This window comes from Panthera pardus, unplaced genomic scaffold, assembly GCF_024362965.1.
Source record: "Panthera pardus isolate Hobbes unplaced genomic scaffold, ASM2436296v1 HiC_scaffold_16, whole genome shotgun sequence".
Lineage (NCBI taxonomy): Eukaryota > Metazoa > Chordata > Mammalia > Carnivora > Felidae > Panthera > Panthera pardus.
The window spans coordinates 69,610,483-69,626,332 of NW_026526721.1; the positions used below are offsets into that span (position 1 = coordinate 69,610,483).

Sequence of the window (15,850 nt, forward strand, 5' to 3'; positions counted from 1 at the left end):
ACTTTAACTTCCTTCTCCACCAATAATTACTTCTTGAGGACCTGTGGTGAACCCAGAATTAGAGAGATTTCTTTGGCCAAACATGTGAAACCAAGCCCATATCATGGAGAGGAATGAGGGAACGGTAATTTGGTTTCTCAGAATCTTCTCACCAAAATTTTGCCCTCTCCTTTGCCCTCTCCTCTGTTTTCTCTTTCTTCCCATCCTAGTACGCACCCACTGTGGGATAGCAGTGAAGCAACGGTGGGTGGTTGTCTCCCCTGCCACATTTGGAAATCCTGAGTTGCATTCTTACTTCTGAGACTTGTATTTTTATTCCTCATTAGCTCTTTAGCTTAAAAGAGGGTAGGATCTAGGAGCGCCTGGGTGGCTCAGCAGGTTAAGGGTCTGACTTTGGCTCAGGTCATGATTTTGCGGTTCGTGAGTTTGAGCCCCACGTCAGGCTCTGTGATGACAGCTCGGAACCTGGAGTCTGCTTCAGATTCTGGGTCTCTCTCTCTCTCTCTCTCTGCCGCTCCCCCCGCCTGTGCTCTGTCTCTCTCAAAAAATGAATTAATATTTAAAATTTTTTTAAAAAGAGGGTAGGATCCAGAACCTATGAAAGTTCTGGAGTTTTTATTTGACTGTAAGTTCAACAGTGTGACTGCTACCAAAATAGCTTGTGTGGTCATAGGCTAGGTTAACGAAAGTACAAGTGTACAATCAAGGAAAGTAATAGTTCCATTGTAGTCAAAGTTCTTTAGCCCATACCGGTCATGAGTAGTGTGGGAGTCATGTATCAGACTCTGAATGCTGCATTCTGAAGTGTTCTTGAACTCAGTGAAAGGGCCCCAGAGGAGGTAACCAGTACCATGTGGTCCGTATCCTTTGAAGGAAAGTTGAAGACACTGGGTTAAGTATGGGGAGAAGTTAGGAGAGAGAAGGCTCATGAGAGCTATCCTGACATAATCGAGGACTGCTGTGGGAAAGAAGAGTTGGTGTCACTCTTTGTTGCTCCAGAGGGTGGAGCCTAGACCTGTGGGTAGAAGTTATCTTAGTTCAGTATAACATGAGCTAGTAAGTTCCTTTCCAGTGTACAGGCTGGAAATTTTACAGGAGCATCTAGTATACTTGGACTTTTATATCTAGGGCTTGGATTGTTTCTGCTTTCTTTTTCGGTTGCTCCAGAGGCAGCACCAAACTCTGCTCCACCCAAAAGTCCTGAGATCCCTTGTGTCTCTGAGTCCCAGAGCCGTCCTTGGTGCTTTATGGTCACATGGTCATGGCTGCACTGAGGCGGCTGCCCCAAAGGTACCATCTCCGCTGAGCGGCTGGTAGGAAGCAAGGGTAGGTGTCCTCTAGCTCACCTGCAATGCAGATAAAGCCCTTGAAGCTCCCCCACAACCTCCTTTGGCAAGTCCCTCTGGACCTTAACGGACACTGGAGTTCTTCTCTGCCAGCCCTGGTCTTTAATCACTGCTTTTATTTACCAGCAGAAGACGCCCACCCACCTCTCCCCAAATAGAGCTAACACATTTTTTTCCACATTTTGTATTAAGGTATAGTCTCTAACTTCAAGCCAGGTACAAGGACTCCCCCCTTCTTTCCCTGTGTGATCTTTGTTTTTACTTTTTTAAGTAACCTATACCCCCAACATAGGGCTCAAACTGACGACCCTGAGACCAAGAGTCACATACATGCTCTACTGACTGAGCCAGCCAGGTGCCCCTCCCTGTGTGATTTTTAATAAAGCTTTTCCTAGATGTGTGGACTGGTGGTGGCAGTGGTGGGTGTGTAAGGAATCAGAGATCTAGCTGGTAGTCCTGCCTCTGCTACTTTACTGTGTAGCCTTGGGCAAGTTACTTAGTCTACTGGGGCCTCTCTTTATCTCCTTTATCAGCAGTGAGGATTCTGTCCACCTGAATCTTAGCTCAAAAGAGATACCATGATGATTGAGTAGGTGTGAATGCGCTTTGTAAAATGATAAGTAAGCATCCTACAAATGTTAGCTCTTAGCCACCTCATCTGTACTCTGAATGGCAGGGAAAGGGAACAGTGTCATCCCTTATCTCCCACAGCCCTGTTCGAGTCATGGGAACATAGAATGTGTCAGCCAATAGATTGCTGGTTGGATGAAAGTTGCAGGGTGATAGCTTAACAATCTATATGACTTGGTTTTATCCCTCAAGCTTGAGGAACAAGAGCTTCCTGGCCATGTGAAAATGTGTCTTTGAACTTGGGTCTCTAAACAGCCACAGGATTTCACAACCTGCCTGAGATGAAAGATCAAGCCTCCTCCCTGAGCCCTTGTCCTCAGGTGGCATGTCACAATAGTTTATTGGGCTTGGGAAGGTACCAATGGCCCCTTGACTGATAATCCCCTGCCTTTGGGGGAGGGGCTGCCCGGGATTGAGCTCCTGTTCAGTCTGCCTGGTAGCCTGGCATCCTAGAATGTGTCTACCTGCTTCCGCAAGACTTCCTGCCCTCTGATTCTCCTACTTTGATAGCATTCACCTCCCGAGGCCAGCCATGTGGGCCGAGAAACATGTCTAGGGCCAGGCCACATCTGTGTGTGTGCTTTGCCCTCTATTAGGTGAATCAGCCTGCTTTCTCAGTGGCAATCTAGTTAGCCAAGTTCAGAGCCCAGAGAAGAGGAAATAATGGCTGCATCACACCCATGGTGGAGGTGTGTGTTTTCAGGAACTGGGTTCCTCTGGCATCCCTCGATGGAAAAGTTTCAATTTCCACCAAAAAAAATTTTAAGGCAGTCACAAACCTGAAATGTCATTTGCCTGAAAAGTCCAGACTTCAGTTTTTCTACTATACAGTTATCTTCCCCATCCCCACCCTTAATTTGTCTGGAAATGACTATGATCTAATACTTTTTGTCCAGAGAATGTCATACAAATTTTTAGAAAAGGGTGGGGCAGATAAGAGGTTGGTGTGCTGCCGGGTGCTGGACCAGCACCCTTTTCCTATTTTATCAGATGACCTTTGATCACTCCCCAAGATTCCCACAGTACATTCAATAAATTCTCAGAGTCCTACTGTGTGCCAGCTCTGAGATCAAGCATAGAATCTTCCATAATGAAGCTCACAGTCTAGGGTTAGTGCTCACAATGCTCTCCTGCCTGGACTGTTAGAACATTTCCTCCCTGATTTCAGTATGACATCTGTCTACATGACTATCAGACAGATTTTCTTTCTTTTTTTAAAAGAACTTTTTAATAGTTTTTTTTTTCTAATAAAATAAGAATATGCTTATTCAAGAAAAATTGGAATAATAACAAGAATATAAACACAAATTATATCTCTGATAATTATCATCTAGACATATTCAGTGCTAAATATTGATACATTTTCTCCTAGACCCTTTGAAAAATAATGTAGTTAATCAGAATACAGACAAATCCTTTTTTGCCTTACTGTCATATCAGGGACATTTTCCCAAGAGATGAAAAGCCCTTAGGAATATTAAGAGTGATCTTCCTGGAGCGCCTGGGTGGCTCAATCTGTTAAGCATCAGACTCTTGACTTCGGCTTAGGTCATGATTTCACAGTTCCTAGGTTCCGGTCCTGCACTGGGCTCTGTGCTGTCAGCACAGAGCCTGCTTGGGATCCTCTGTCTCCCTCTCTCTCTGCCCCTCCCCGCTCACACTCTGTCTCTCTCTTCTCTCAAAATTGTTTGAATAAACATTTAAAAAAAATTAAAAACCCTTTTTTCATTCATTTTAGAAAGTACAGTCTCTACTTATTAATGCTACACATAAGGCTTTACACATATGATTTATCCCTGTGCACTTCCCCAGGGTTATCTACCTCACCCTTTACCTCTTCCTTCCCTAGCACTCACTCACCCCAACTCACACAACACACAATCACTTGCCACCAGCCCCCACATCTCGCCCTTTCATACCCCATATCCCATCTGTGTCAGGCTGCTTCCAGCTTCCCAGGCTGCCCTGGGAAGGTTCACAGCTTGATCCTTTACTCAGAGTGCTGCTCCCACCTGGGATGCTCTCCCATCAGTGTATTTATTTCTCAATACTCACTTCAAGCATTGCCTCTTCCATTAAGCCTTTCCCTTCCCTCTCCACCCCACCATAGAGCTGCCCACCCCCCTTTTCATCCTCCTTGATACCTTTTCCATCTAGAACAGCACCCAGGATAGGTAAGGTAGGAAGCCAAATCTTATTCATTTTCATTTCTGCAGTTACTTGGCAAATGTTCAGCATGTAGTAGCTGTTCAATAAATATTTATTTGAGTACAAACAAATGATCAATTGCAGTTCTGTGTAATGAATGCTGTGCAGGGGATGTGTAAAGGGTGCTTAGAGGAGCCCAGACGAGGGGGGGTTTATGGGTGTGTGATCCACGATCCAGCAGACAGGAAATGTGTTCATTTTTATTGTGGTGACAGCTCTCCTCTCTTCTTAATCTACTGCTTTGAATCCTATTTGCATTTCTGTTCCCTGACCTTGGACCAGCTAGAGGAACTTCTGTTGTTCTCTTCCTTGTATACTTTCTCCTTTGCCTCCTGAGACTGTTGTGGGCTGAGCCCCGAACAAGGCAGAAGTCTTCCCTGTGGCTACACAGCCCACTACTCATCAGACCTGTGCCTGCTTCCCCCCAGAAGCAGCACAAGCACTTGCAGGTCGCCCCCAGCTGCCCTTGCCTGGGACCCAGGATCCCCACTGTAGCACAGGTAGCCAGGTCTCAGAGGGAATCGTATTTGAATTATAAGCACTGATAGCTAACACCATTATTTGAGGCAGATTACCCAGACTACAGCTTGGCCAGACCCTTTATTTCTCTCTTCCTTTCTCACTGCCTCTGCTCTGCTCACCCTCTCGCAGAGAGACTTTCCCCAGAGATAATTTGGGCTTCTTTGCTCATAGAACAGGTCAGGCAGGAGGATATGGAACATATTTCCCCATGTGACACTTTGGACTCCACAGATGTCCTTCATTCCACAAGGTTGAAAATGGCCCACACTAAGCGGGATGTTGCACAGGAGAACCTTGCAGGCAGAGATGGAAGCCTGTCTCCCCGGGCCTTGCAGTCAGCATCCTGCCAGCCAACAGGCTGCAGAACAAAGGTTGTAATAGGACAATGGGCCAAGGAGGAGGGGAAGTAAAAGGCATGTAATCAGATCAATCACCAGCTGGGTCCATCTGCCTGGGGAGCCTGTCTCTGGTGATGCCACCAGCAGACATGTCACATGTCTCGAAAAGCCTGCCTGTCCACTGGTTTGTCAGACCTCAGCACCAGACATTCTCATTTCCTTAATAACTGGTTACAGATCCTGAATCTATAAATTTTTCTAAACTCTCCTTGACCTTTCTGTATTTTTAGCCTATGCTGCTTCTAAGGATAACTTCCATGGTTGATTACTTGTCCTATAAAATAACTTGTCAAGTTAAAAGAAACTCTCTCTCTCTCTCAAACTTGAAGTCACTATCTTCTTAATTCTGGTTTCTACTGTTGTTAACAAATTCATGCTTGGCCCTTGGTACACTTTGTTGGTTTCGGGGTGGGGTGAGGGGCAAGAAGGTTGACGTCTCTTCTCAGCTTTAAAATTTTCACCTTTAGGGGCACCTGGGTGGCTCAGTCAGTTAAGCGTCCGACTCTTGATTTCAGCTCAGGTCATGATCTCACGGTTCATGAGATAGAGCCCCACGTTGGGCTCTGCACTTACACCACAGAGCCTGCTTGGGATTCTCTCTCTCCTCTCTCTGCTCCTCTTCTGCTCCTCTCTCTCCCTCCTCTTCTGCTCACACATATGCTCTCTCTCTCTCAAAAATAAAAATAAATATTTAAAAATTTCAGCTTTAAGTCTTAATATTCCCCACCTGTTCTCATATAATGACTGGCCCATTGGGCACCTCATTTGCTTTTTGTTTCATTCCCCTGGACTTCTCCTACTTTTCTTTGGCCTATCTTGAAATAGAGCAGCTGAGAGAATTTGGACAGATACTCTAAATGCAGGTTGTTTAAGACCATGCTGAAGCCTTTTGTTTCTCTTACCTTTTTGGACACTTTTTGATTTTTGTGATTTTAACCTTAGGGCTGATGTTTTCAAAGACTACCAAAGTGAAGCCTTCCCTTTGAGCCTCAGAGGCTGTTGTAAATAGGCCCCTTGTATGGATAGTTTGGACTAGACTCCCATATTTGTTTTGGAGTTGCTCACCTTGACCTTCATCTCCAGTCTTACTGTTTATCCACATTGCTTCTGCCAGTTTCCATAATGAAGTGCTAAGCGTCACTGTGTGATCTTTCTTCAAGGACACCTGTAAAAATGCTAAGATCGGCCCCATTTTTGAGTATCCTTCTTGTTAACAGTTCCATCCAAGGATGAGGGTGAACATTTTTAATTTTTCAAGGGATCTACAACTTTTATCTCTGTCTATTCCGTAGAAGTCTGTAGAAAGGAGAGATCTGATCTGAAAATTGAAAAAAACTAAAGCATACATGGGATAACTGTAGCTGTCTCACTCAAGATCGTCCAGTGACTAGGAGATCTGGGGTTAGAATCCTTTGCCCTTAACTCTTGCTAGAGAACTGTAGTAATCCCTTTACTTTGTTTCTCAGGACTGCAGCACCTTAATTAAAAGAAAGGGATTCATAAATGAAAGAAAACCCTTGGTAAATAACCTTAGCAAAGATATTTTTAGGAAAGGCTAAATCTATTGCTCTCTTCTTGTCTACATCTCATCGGCTCTTGGGGGGAAAATGTAGCTAATTTAACACACGTGGATTTAGCCAACTAGCTCTCCTATGACTCCCCTCTCCTTATCAATTGGATAAGGACCATCAATTGATGGTTCTACAACTGATTAGCATTACCTCTGGCACTCTTACCCAGAGATGTCACTTTTGACAATTTTCATTATGGCAGGAAATTGGTAGCCCGTGACGCCAAGTTCCTCCTGATTGCCCAAGAAGGCGGCAGTTCTGGGCTGTCTGCTGCTGGAAGAGGAGAGTACCTCCAGGTACCTCCTGGTACCTCACTGACATTCAGTGAACACAGCCTTGGCCACTGACCGACCAACTCAGCTGCTGCTAGGCTGAAGGGGGACACGAGGACTTCCAGATGACTTTTCAATGTACAGTTCTCTAAGGCTATTTTTCTCCTCTTTCCAGAGTCTAGAAGGAGGCTCATACCGGGGAAGCCTGAAAGACCCTGTAGGCTGCCTGAATGAGGGAATGACCCCACCCACACCTCCTAGAAACCTGGAAGAAGAACAGAAAGCCAAGGCCCTGAGGGGCAGGATGTAAGTGACTCCTCCAGATTCTATCCTGGTGCACATGTGTATGGTGAACAATGGGCTAAGGTCGGAGAAATTTGGGGGAGAATTACACTATGTTTCCATTGATATCATTCATTCTAAGTAAAGGTGACCTAGATCTGTGCAGTGTAGCATTGTGAACAAGGCACTGTAGTGGCACCGACTTTAAGAATTTTAGGCTGAGGTATTTTCTGGGAGATAGCAGCTATGGCTGACCAAGTGTGGTTATAACCAAGGTCTGTTAGAAATTTAAAACATACTGATAAAAGGAAATCAACAAAGTTTAGGAAACTCTGGGACTATTACTATGCTCCCATATTAGAGAATCCATGGCAGAAAGTTGGAAGAATTTCATCTGAGGAAACATTTCTCAAAATGAAGGGACATATTATATAGGAAAAGGGAGCCATTGTGCCAGCCAGACAGGGCCTAGCTCCACTCCTTCTCTAAAAGTTTAGTTTTGCATCCATTTGTGGACTTAGCTCCAAGAGAATCTTTTCACTTTTTTTAATAGTTGGGGGGGGGGGGGGCGCAAATACAATTCACATTGCAGTCCATTTCACAAAAACCCATATATTATGCAAGGTTTGAGTGATCCGCCCTGATGTGAAGTCAATCTTCTATTACTTGGGCTGATCAAGAAGATATCGGATACCATGAATGCAAAACCACAGTTCCTCAAAAACTTTAGTTTTCTTATTTAGGGTTTGACTCCATGTTGGAAGCAGAGCTTCATGAGTCTTGGACATTGCCTGGTGTGTGTGAGATAGTAAGCACAGAGAACTGGTCCCTCCCTGTTGCTAATTAGTCTGTTTTCTCCCTCAGACTCCTCATCCCTTTAACCTGGTCACAGACATGAGGATTAGCAAAAGTGAGTGAGGCCAGGTCCTTCTGTTGCCTGGAAACAGGCCAAGTGAACATTTATAACTTTCTTTCCTAGGAAACTGAAGTAGAAATGTCATAGCCAAGGCCTGGCCTCAGAGCAGGGCTGTCACCTCACAGTGGAGCTGAGCAAGTGTCTCTTCAGTTCCATATTTACCCCTCAACTTTATGGGTACTCAGGGGAACCTCAAGAATGGAATAGAGATAGAAAAATACCATCTGCAAATGGAAATTTCCTAGGACTTGCACAAAGCTGGTTCTCTTTCACTTCTAGGGTTGTTTTTACATAGATGAGAGCTGGAGCCAATGTTCCAGTCCTTTGCCAAGCCAAAGTAAAACTCAGGTCAGGGAGGAGAACTTTGGGGTAGCAGGTGGTCCTTGGCAAAGCCTGTCACTGCTCTTGTCACTTCAGTTGGAAGGGCCCACGAGCAGTCATGGAAGCCATTGCCCTGCTTCCAGATGTGATATTATCTGATTTTGCTCCAACAGGCAAAAGTCTGTTGCCTCTTTAACTCACTTTACCCATTTCTTCTCCCTCTTCTTATTCTCTTGCGTGAATCTACAGCTCTCCACATCCTGAGCTATCCTGAAAATCCAACTATTAGAGTATCTCATTGCTCTTGCTGTAACTTATGGCCACAATGAAAGAGAGGATATATAGGTGTCTAATTGTGAAGGCTGTGTGAGGCTAGAGGCTGGGTCGGGCAGGCAGGTACAGAGAATGGAGACTCAATACAGACATTGAAGGGTTAAATGGGAGCTCCATGGAGAAAAGATGAAAACAAAAGGAGAAGAAAAAAGGCTGAGAGTGGACTTGATTGTCCTGAAGTTTTAGTCACCCATTCATTCCATAATAGGTGTTGAGGGCACCTAGGTGGCTTGGTTGGTTTAGCATCTGACTCTTGATTTCGGCTCAGGTCATCATCCCAGGGTCATGGGACTGAGCCCCTCTAAAATTAAAAACTAAAAAAAATAGGTGTTGAATGCCTATTATGCACTAAGGCATAGGATATATCAGTGAATAAAATAAACAATAACAACAAAAGAAAAGTCCTTGCTCTCATGGCAAGTTTGTACCATAAAGGGAGAAATAATACAATAAGCAGAATAAAAATAAATTATTTAATATATTAGAAGCTGGGAAAAGAAAAAGTAGTGAGGGAGATTCAGAACATGGTTGGGGCCATGCTGCACTTTTAGATGGTTCTGACATTTGCACGAAGATCAAAAGGAGGTAAGGAATTAGCCATTAGCCATGGAGGAAAAGTGTTCTTGGCTGAGGCAACAGCCAGTGCAAAGGTTCTAAGAGATTTTCTGTGCAAGACCAGCTCTTCCCCACCATTGTGAAACACAGAGGTTAGAAGGAGGTCTGAGCTGTAGCTGGTAGAAGTTTTGTTGGACCAAAGGATAACATTTACCTCGTAAAGAATCCTTACTAATAAGAACTGAACATTTTCTAAAATTGCATGATTATCAGTTCAGTTTTTTTGGCAATTGATCATGCATGGTCTTGTGATGCCTATAACTTAAATCTTTTATGTACCTCTTCAGACTGTCTGGTAATGTGTCATTATCTCCCCAAGTATTTCATCAGCCCTTCAAGGGAAGTGATGCCAGGTCCACTAGCAGCACCCAATTTAATCAGTCCCCTTCCCTTCCCTCGAGGCTGGAAAGCCGAAGACAGCCCTCAATCTGTCAGCAGATAACATAGGATAAAAATATCCCCTGGGGACAGAGAGCTGGACTTCATCTCCAGAGGGCCCTCCCAACCCCAAATTCCGACTCCCACTTTCCTGTGGGTTTTCTTTTACCACTTTCTTCCAAGCAGTAACATGGGCCATGCTAAAGATATATTTAAATGCTTTTATTTGGCCTTGCCGGTTCCTTCCTGTGGCCTATAACGCATGATTGTGGATTGTGTGTGTTAGAGAGAGGAAACTGGTTGGAAGTACTGGACATGCTGATAAAGAAGTGCATGTTCCTTTTGCTTTCTCCCTGTCACCCTGAGGCCCAGACCTGGGGATTCGTTGGCTTTTCTGTGTGGTATAGACCAAGAATTTCAGATGAATTGCTTCCTGGGTTCAGAACAGTTATAACCCTTATGCCGGGGGTCCCCTCTGGACATCTCAGAACTTTTTCCCTTCTGCCATTTGGGCCCAAAATGCAGTTGTGTGGCTCCAGGTGAAACTCTTTCAAACTTCGCTAGGACGAGTCAGACTCCAGTAAGCTGCACAGCACCTAGCCTGCTCCAGTACATGGCCCTGAGTGTTTTATGTCCAGCTCTTTACTCTCTGGACAGAAAGAGAAGGGCTTGGTTTTGAGGCCTTGGGGACTCCAGAGAGCCAGTCTGAATAGTTTGCCAGGCAGCAGGTGACAATGAAAGAGCAGAGTCTTTGGACTCTGGTACAATAGGTTCAAATCCCAACTCTGGTACAGACTTTGTCACCATGGGTAATATGGCCTCAGTAATTTTCATCCATATGAAATGGGGCTTATAGTACCTACCTTGATATAAGCATGAGAAAACCTAGATAAAGCACTAGAACAAAGTAAATGCTCCAAGAGGAGGAAATCATTAACAAGAAAGAAACCACGAAAGCAAGTGTCCTTGTAGTGGTTAACCCCCCCATCTGGTGGGTGAGGGGAGGCTGCTGCATGGAAAGTTGTGATTATGAGGTGTCGGCAGTCCATCTTTCTGGCCTTGACTGGGGGTTTTGCAGGCCAGTTACCAGGGACACCTCTCTGAGTAATTGTAACTTCTATATCTCAGAAGCCTCATTTGGTATTGGTATCTCTGAGGCCTCAAAGGTTGTTTATCAAGCAAATGTCTTTCTCCTCTTGATAAGCAAAGAATGGAGTTGAAAGAAAGGAAGAAAAGCCTCACATTGATTCCTTAGCCACAAAGCTTTCATAACTCAGTTTTGCCCAAGTGCCTGTTATTCCTCCTGTCTTGTGTCAACTCGACTGTTCAGTTATAGGTGAGGGAGGAAAGACCATTAAGAACAGAAAAAAAGGGGGGCAGGTGGCACCTGGATGGCTCAGTCAGTTGAGCATCTGACTCTTGATTTCAGCTCAGGTCACCATCTCCCTGTTTGTGGGATAGAGCCCCGTGTTGGGCTCTGTGCTGACAGTGCAGAGCCTGCTTGGGATTCTCTCTCTCCCTCTTTCCCTGCCCCTCCCCCCTCAAAATAAATAAATACATTTTTAAAAAGAACGGGAAGGAAAATGAGGAGTCCTGAGCATTGGTGTCCCTCTGGCTATTGTGTGCCACCTGGGAAAGCCCCTCTCAGCTCGGTGCCCTCCCCTCTTCAGCAGGACCCTGTCACAGGGAGAGCAACAGTAAGCGCCTTCCAAGGGCTCCCAAGTGTGAGGTTTGGGGTGGTCTTCTCATAAAGGTGCCAAAGTAACTTTCCTGTCAACTTTTGTGCGAAGGTTTCTTGCTTCACAGTGAAGAGGGCCCTCATTGTTCTTAATCTCCTGCTCAGGTTTGTCTTGAATGAGCTGGTACAGACAGAAAAAGACTATGTCAAAGATCTGGGGATTGTGGTGGAGGTGAGTATGTGGCTTGGGGTGGGTCTGCAGTCACCCATCCAGGGGCATTTTGGACCCTACCTGGGCCGAGGGGTTTGTAACTTGAAGGTTACATGTTTTTAACTTAGTGTTGTTTACTCTCTCTGGGTATTTGCAGAAATTAAACGAAAAATGATAATAGATCAAATGAACTATGTAGGGTGTTTTTCCTTTTCTCTTTGAAATATCATGAGACATTCAGAGAGAGATGGGGTCCCAGATGTTGCAGCATTTATGGGAGCCTCTTGGTTAGAGTTGAGTCCTTTCACCTTGTTTTTGGTGACCAACTTTCTAACTTAAGAGTTCTTTGGCATTTAACCATGTGGACATATATTCTTCAGAACTACCGGTCCCCATGGGCACTAAGCAGGACACTCCTAGTGAGAGCTTGAGGCTTAGAGTCTCCTTAGATTTTAAGAAGGATGTTTTGGCTACCGAGAGGACAAGCAAAAGTCCACGCGTAAGACAAGACCTTGGACAAGTCCACAGTTAGGAGTCAACTTGGTAGTATATAAAACAGCTCTCTCTCCTCAAGGATTTACTTTAGGGGCATTTAGATACTTGGGTGAGAAAGACTTTCTCTTAAGGGGTTGGAGACAACAAAAGGGACCCAGAGCTCCGTCAGAGTTGTGTCTGTCACTCTGCACGGGGTAAAGTCCTGGCTGCACACTGAGAAACCACAGAGAGTGGGCACTTACGCGGGGCTGTGGTATGGGGCTTGTCAAGAAAGCTGTCTCCTGAAAACACCCTGCTGACCGCTGCCTCTGCCCTACAGGGCTTCATGAAGAGAATAGAAGAAAAGGGTGTCCCTGAGGACATGCGAGGAAAGGATAAAATCGTGTTTGGAAATATTCACCAGATTTACGACTGGCATAAGGAGTAAGTGCTATGTTGTCCTGAGGACCAGGACCAGGGGACGTCCTAGGAATCCAGGACCCTCCCACCCTCCCCCTGCATCTGGCCTTAGGGGTAGGGTAGGGTTTGGGGAGCCTCTGGTGTTGTTTATCTCCTCACCGAGAAATAATGCAGTTCTGAAGGACGTGGCTTCCTTCCCTTACCCCTTCCCTCCTTTTAGTTTTTTCCTGGCTGAACTGGAAAAATGTATCCAGGAGCAAGACAGGCTGGCACAGCTCTTCATCAAACACGTGAGTTCTTCTTTCCCCCTCTCTGCCCACCCCCTCCACCCACCCTCCTCACCCCCCCAACCCCCACCTGCTCCTGTGCTTGCCTCTGAAAATTCCTTCTCTCTCCTGCTCTTCCTCGACTTGCCTTCCCTCCTGTCCCTCTCTGAGTTGTTGCCTTTTTTGTAACCTCCTTGGCAATTTGAAAGATGGGCTCTTGCCTAGCGCACGTACTCTCCTACCGTCAATATTTAACTGCCTTGGCGTGTCCCCAAAGTGTGGAGCGTGTGTGTTGTTCTCAGGGTGAGCAGACCAGCACCCTGGGAGCCCGAGGTGCAGGGTGCCTGAGTGCCTTCTTCCCTGCCTCTGCAGGAGCGGAAGCTGCACATCTACGTGTGGTACTGCCAGAACAAGCCGCGCTCAGAGTACATCGTCGCGGAGTACGACGCTTACTTTGAAGTAAGCTGCTCAGGCTTTGCTGGGCCGGGTGGGGGAAGAAAGTCAGGCCAAGGCAGCCACATTCAGAAATGCCAGCCTTATCTATCCCCAGACCCCCCCATCCAGTGCCGTGACCCCTTCGGGACAGGGAGAGCTGGCTCGACGGGGCTGTCAGATTAGCTAGATTCCCGATGACCACCTTTCCTCGAGAGGAGCTGAGGCACCCAGGGTGTGGACAGCTCTCAGAAGCCTCTGTCTGCGGAATGACTGTCAGCCAGAGACTGCTTCAGAAGCTCCATCCCCCTTTGGTGACCCCAGCTCAGACCGTGCCCACACACTTCCTGCCAGTCCCTGGAGGCCCCTCCTCCTTGTCCCCATGCTCCAAGTCACCCCATGCTCTCTGCTCTCATTCCCAGAGGTTCTGTCAAGCACCATAAAGTGTTTGTTTTGCCCCAACCTGGAAATGCTTATTTTGCTGGAGGAGAGGCAAGGCTGTCCCTTGGAAAGAGCTCTCAGCTGAGTGTTTGCAGATCTGCATTGAGGGCCCAGCCCGTGAGGCCTATGTCCCAGGAGAAGCCCTTCATTCCTGATGTGGGCCCTGGAGCAGCAGAGAGAACAGAATACCCATCCCAGCTTGTCCCCAGGGCTAGGGTGAGGACACAGGGTGGGAAAATGCTAGACATGCAGAATGGTGTGGCAATGTGTGCTGCGTGTTGTTAATAACACATTGGCAGTTGTGTGGGCAACTCCACCTCTCATGTGGGTTGAGGATTCTAAAACTTTATTGGCAAAAGCGAAGTCCTGTCTGTGTCACCTCGAACCCTAATCCCCAGGACCCCAGTTCTTTGGCTCTTTTTTCCCCTAACGTATCTCCCTCGCGTTCCAGGAGGTGAAACAGGAGATAAATCAAAGGCTGACACTTAGTGACTTCCTTATCAAGCCCATTCAGAGAATCACAAAATACCAGTTGCTCCTCAAGGTAAGAGAGCTGTGAGCCCGGGTCAGAGCCGGAGAAGGGTCTTCTCCGGCTCTGAGCCGGTGAGCAGGTCAGCGTGAGGCTCAGTCTCTACCACACTTTCCCCGCGAACTAGCGGGGGCATCTGTGGGCTCTTACCTTGCCTGTTGGTTTCTTGTGTCAGCTCTGCCTCCAAATAAATTGCACGCAAGCCATTCCTGCCTTTAAGGTTGGTTTTTCGTTCACTATCTTTCTTTCAATTCACTTTCTTCCTTTGTCACCATCACTAACTTGGGACTTTTAAAAAATAAAAAAATAGTAAGAGCATAAAAATAGAGCAACCACAAGGAGAAAGAAAAGCAAAGGCAAGACCCTCCCTCAAAAGCTTAAATGAGTAATACCTACAATTTGATCATATTTTACTTTTTTACAATGGTTTAATTTCATTTGTCTTACAGAATATGAGGTAAATGGAAGAGAGAGGTTGAGCTTTCCTTTCTCCCAGCCTTTCTGGACATAACTCCCCCCCCCCCTTCCTGCTCACAGTCTCCCTCTCCCTTCTTCCCTCCCTCCCCACCTCCTTTTTCCCATAACTTTTAATCTCTGAGTATTTGGGGTTTTTCTCCATGTTGTTGTTTCCAATATGACTCATAAGTTCATATCTCAGCTTCTACAATGCACTGTCATGTCTGTTAGGGAGGAAAGTAGCCTGGGTATCATCACAGGTTTTATGATGCTGGGTTTTTTTTTATAGTGCTCTGTTTTCCTAACTGATGTCACCCTCCCGCACCCATCCCCGCTTCCCCCACTTGCTAGGACTTCCTGAGATACAGCGAGAAGGCTGGTTTGGAGTGTTCAGATATCGAGGTGAGTCTTCTGCTCACAATGCTGGCTGCTCTAGGAGCCAGTGTTGGATATCTGTCTCTAACGGGGAAGAGCTGGCTCTAGAGGACCAGCGGTCCAGGCTAACTCCTCTCAGTGAGAGCCCCTTGCAAACAAGTGCTCCACAAGATGAGAAATGGCAAGTAATAATGAACACATTGAGTCTTTTTCTGGAACCCAAGAATTCTGTCCTGGGACAGAGCAGAGTTTCACCCCACTCCTGTTCTCTATGTGGCTCTAGTGACATAGGATAAGAAAGGGGGGTATTTAAGTCCCCTGACATCCTACAGAGATTGAGTGTTTCAGTGTGCAGTTTTATCCATGAATCCAGGTACTATTGGAGTTCAAAATATAACATATCCCATTTTCACTCCCTCTTCTACCCCCAAGGATTACTCCCTAAGTGAAGTCCTTTGAGACAATGTCGCCATGGGGATTATTTTAAGCCAGAGAGGTTATAGACCATTCTGGCATGTTATTTTAGGTTCAGACCTCTAGTGTTTCGCAAACCAGGCTAAGCTGTTGCTTAGGCAGCCAAGAAGCAACAAAGAAGAAAGAAAATATGAGAAGGAAAGAGAATTGCTAAATGAAAGTGGGAAGGAGGAAAAGGCAGACTGGGTAGCGTGCCCCCCACAGGTGGTCACTGGTTCATTTGGAGCCCTATACTGATGACCAACACCCAAGCTAGAACAGAAACCCCTGCCCTTTTCTAGGAGTGGGTGGCAGGGACCAAT

General features: G+C 46.1%; 1 protein-coding gene and 1 long non-coding RNA gene across 13 annotated transcripts in view; one reads left to right on the forward strand and one right to left on the reverse strand.

The window, feature by feature from the left end:
• The window catches only part of KALRN (kalirin RhoGEF kinase), a 669,312-nt gene that overhangs the window by 599,133 nt on the left and 54,329 nt on the right, over window positions 1-15,850 (forward strand). For all 12 annotated transcript variants that reach the window (XM_053903452.1, XM_053903453.1, XM_053903451.1 and 9 more), the window contains 7 exons: window positions 7,123-7,253; window positions 11,636-11,702; window positions 12,496-12,599; window positions 12,796-12,865; window positions 13,214-13,300; window positions 14,166-14,258; window positions 15,051-15,101. In XM_053903452.1, the coding sequence (XP_053759427.1) occupies window positions 7,123-7,253; window positions 11,636-11,702; window positions 12,496-12,599; window positions 12,796-12,865; window positions 13,214-13,300; window positions 14,166-14,258; window positions 15,051-15,101 (603 nt within the window). The remainder of the gene's footprint in view (window positions 1-7,122; window positions 7,254-11,635; window positions 11,703-12,495; window positions 12,600-12,795; window positions 12,866-13,213; window positions 13,301-14,165; window positions 14,259-15,050; window positions 15,102-15,850) is intronic.
• LOC128777260 (uncharacterized) lies at window positions 601-6,275 on the reverse strand. The gene is made up of 2 exons (XR_008422466.1): window positions 6,170-6,275; window positions 601-1,346 (listed from the first exon to the last, which is right to left on the reverse strand). It is a non-coding gene; the product is annotated as an uncharacterized LOC128777260 (long non-coding RNA).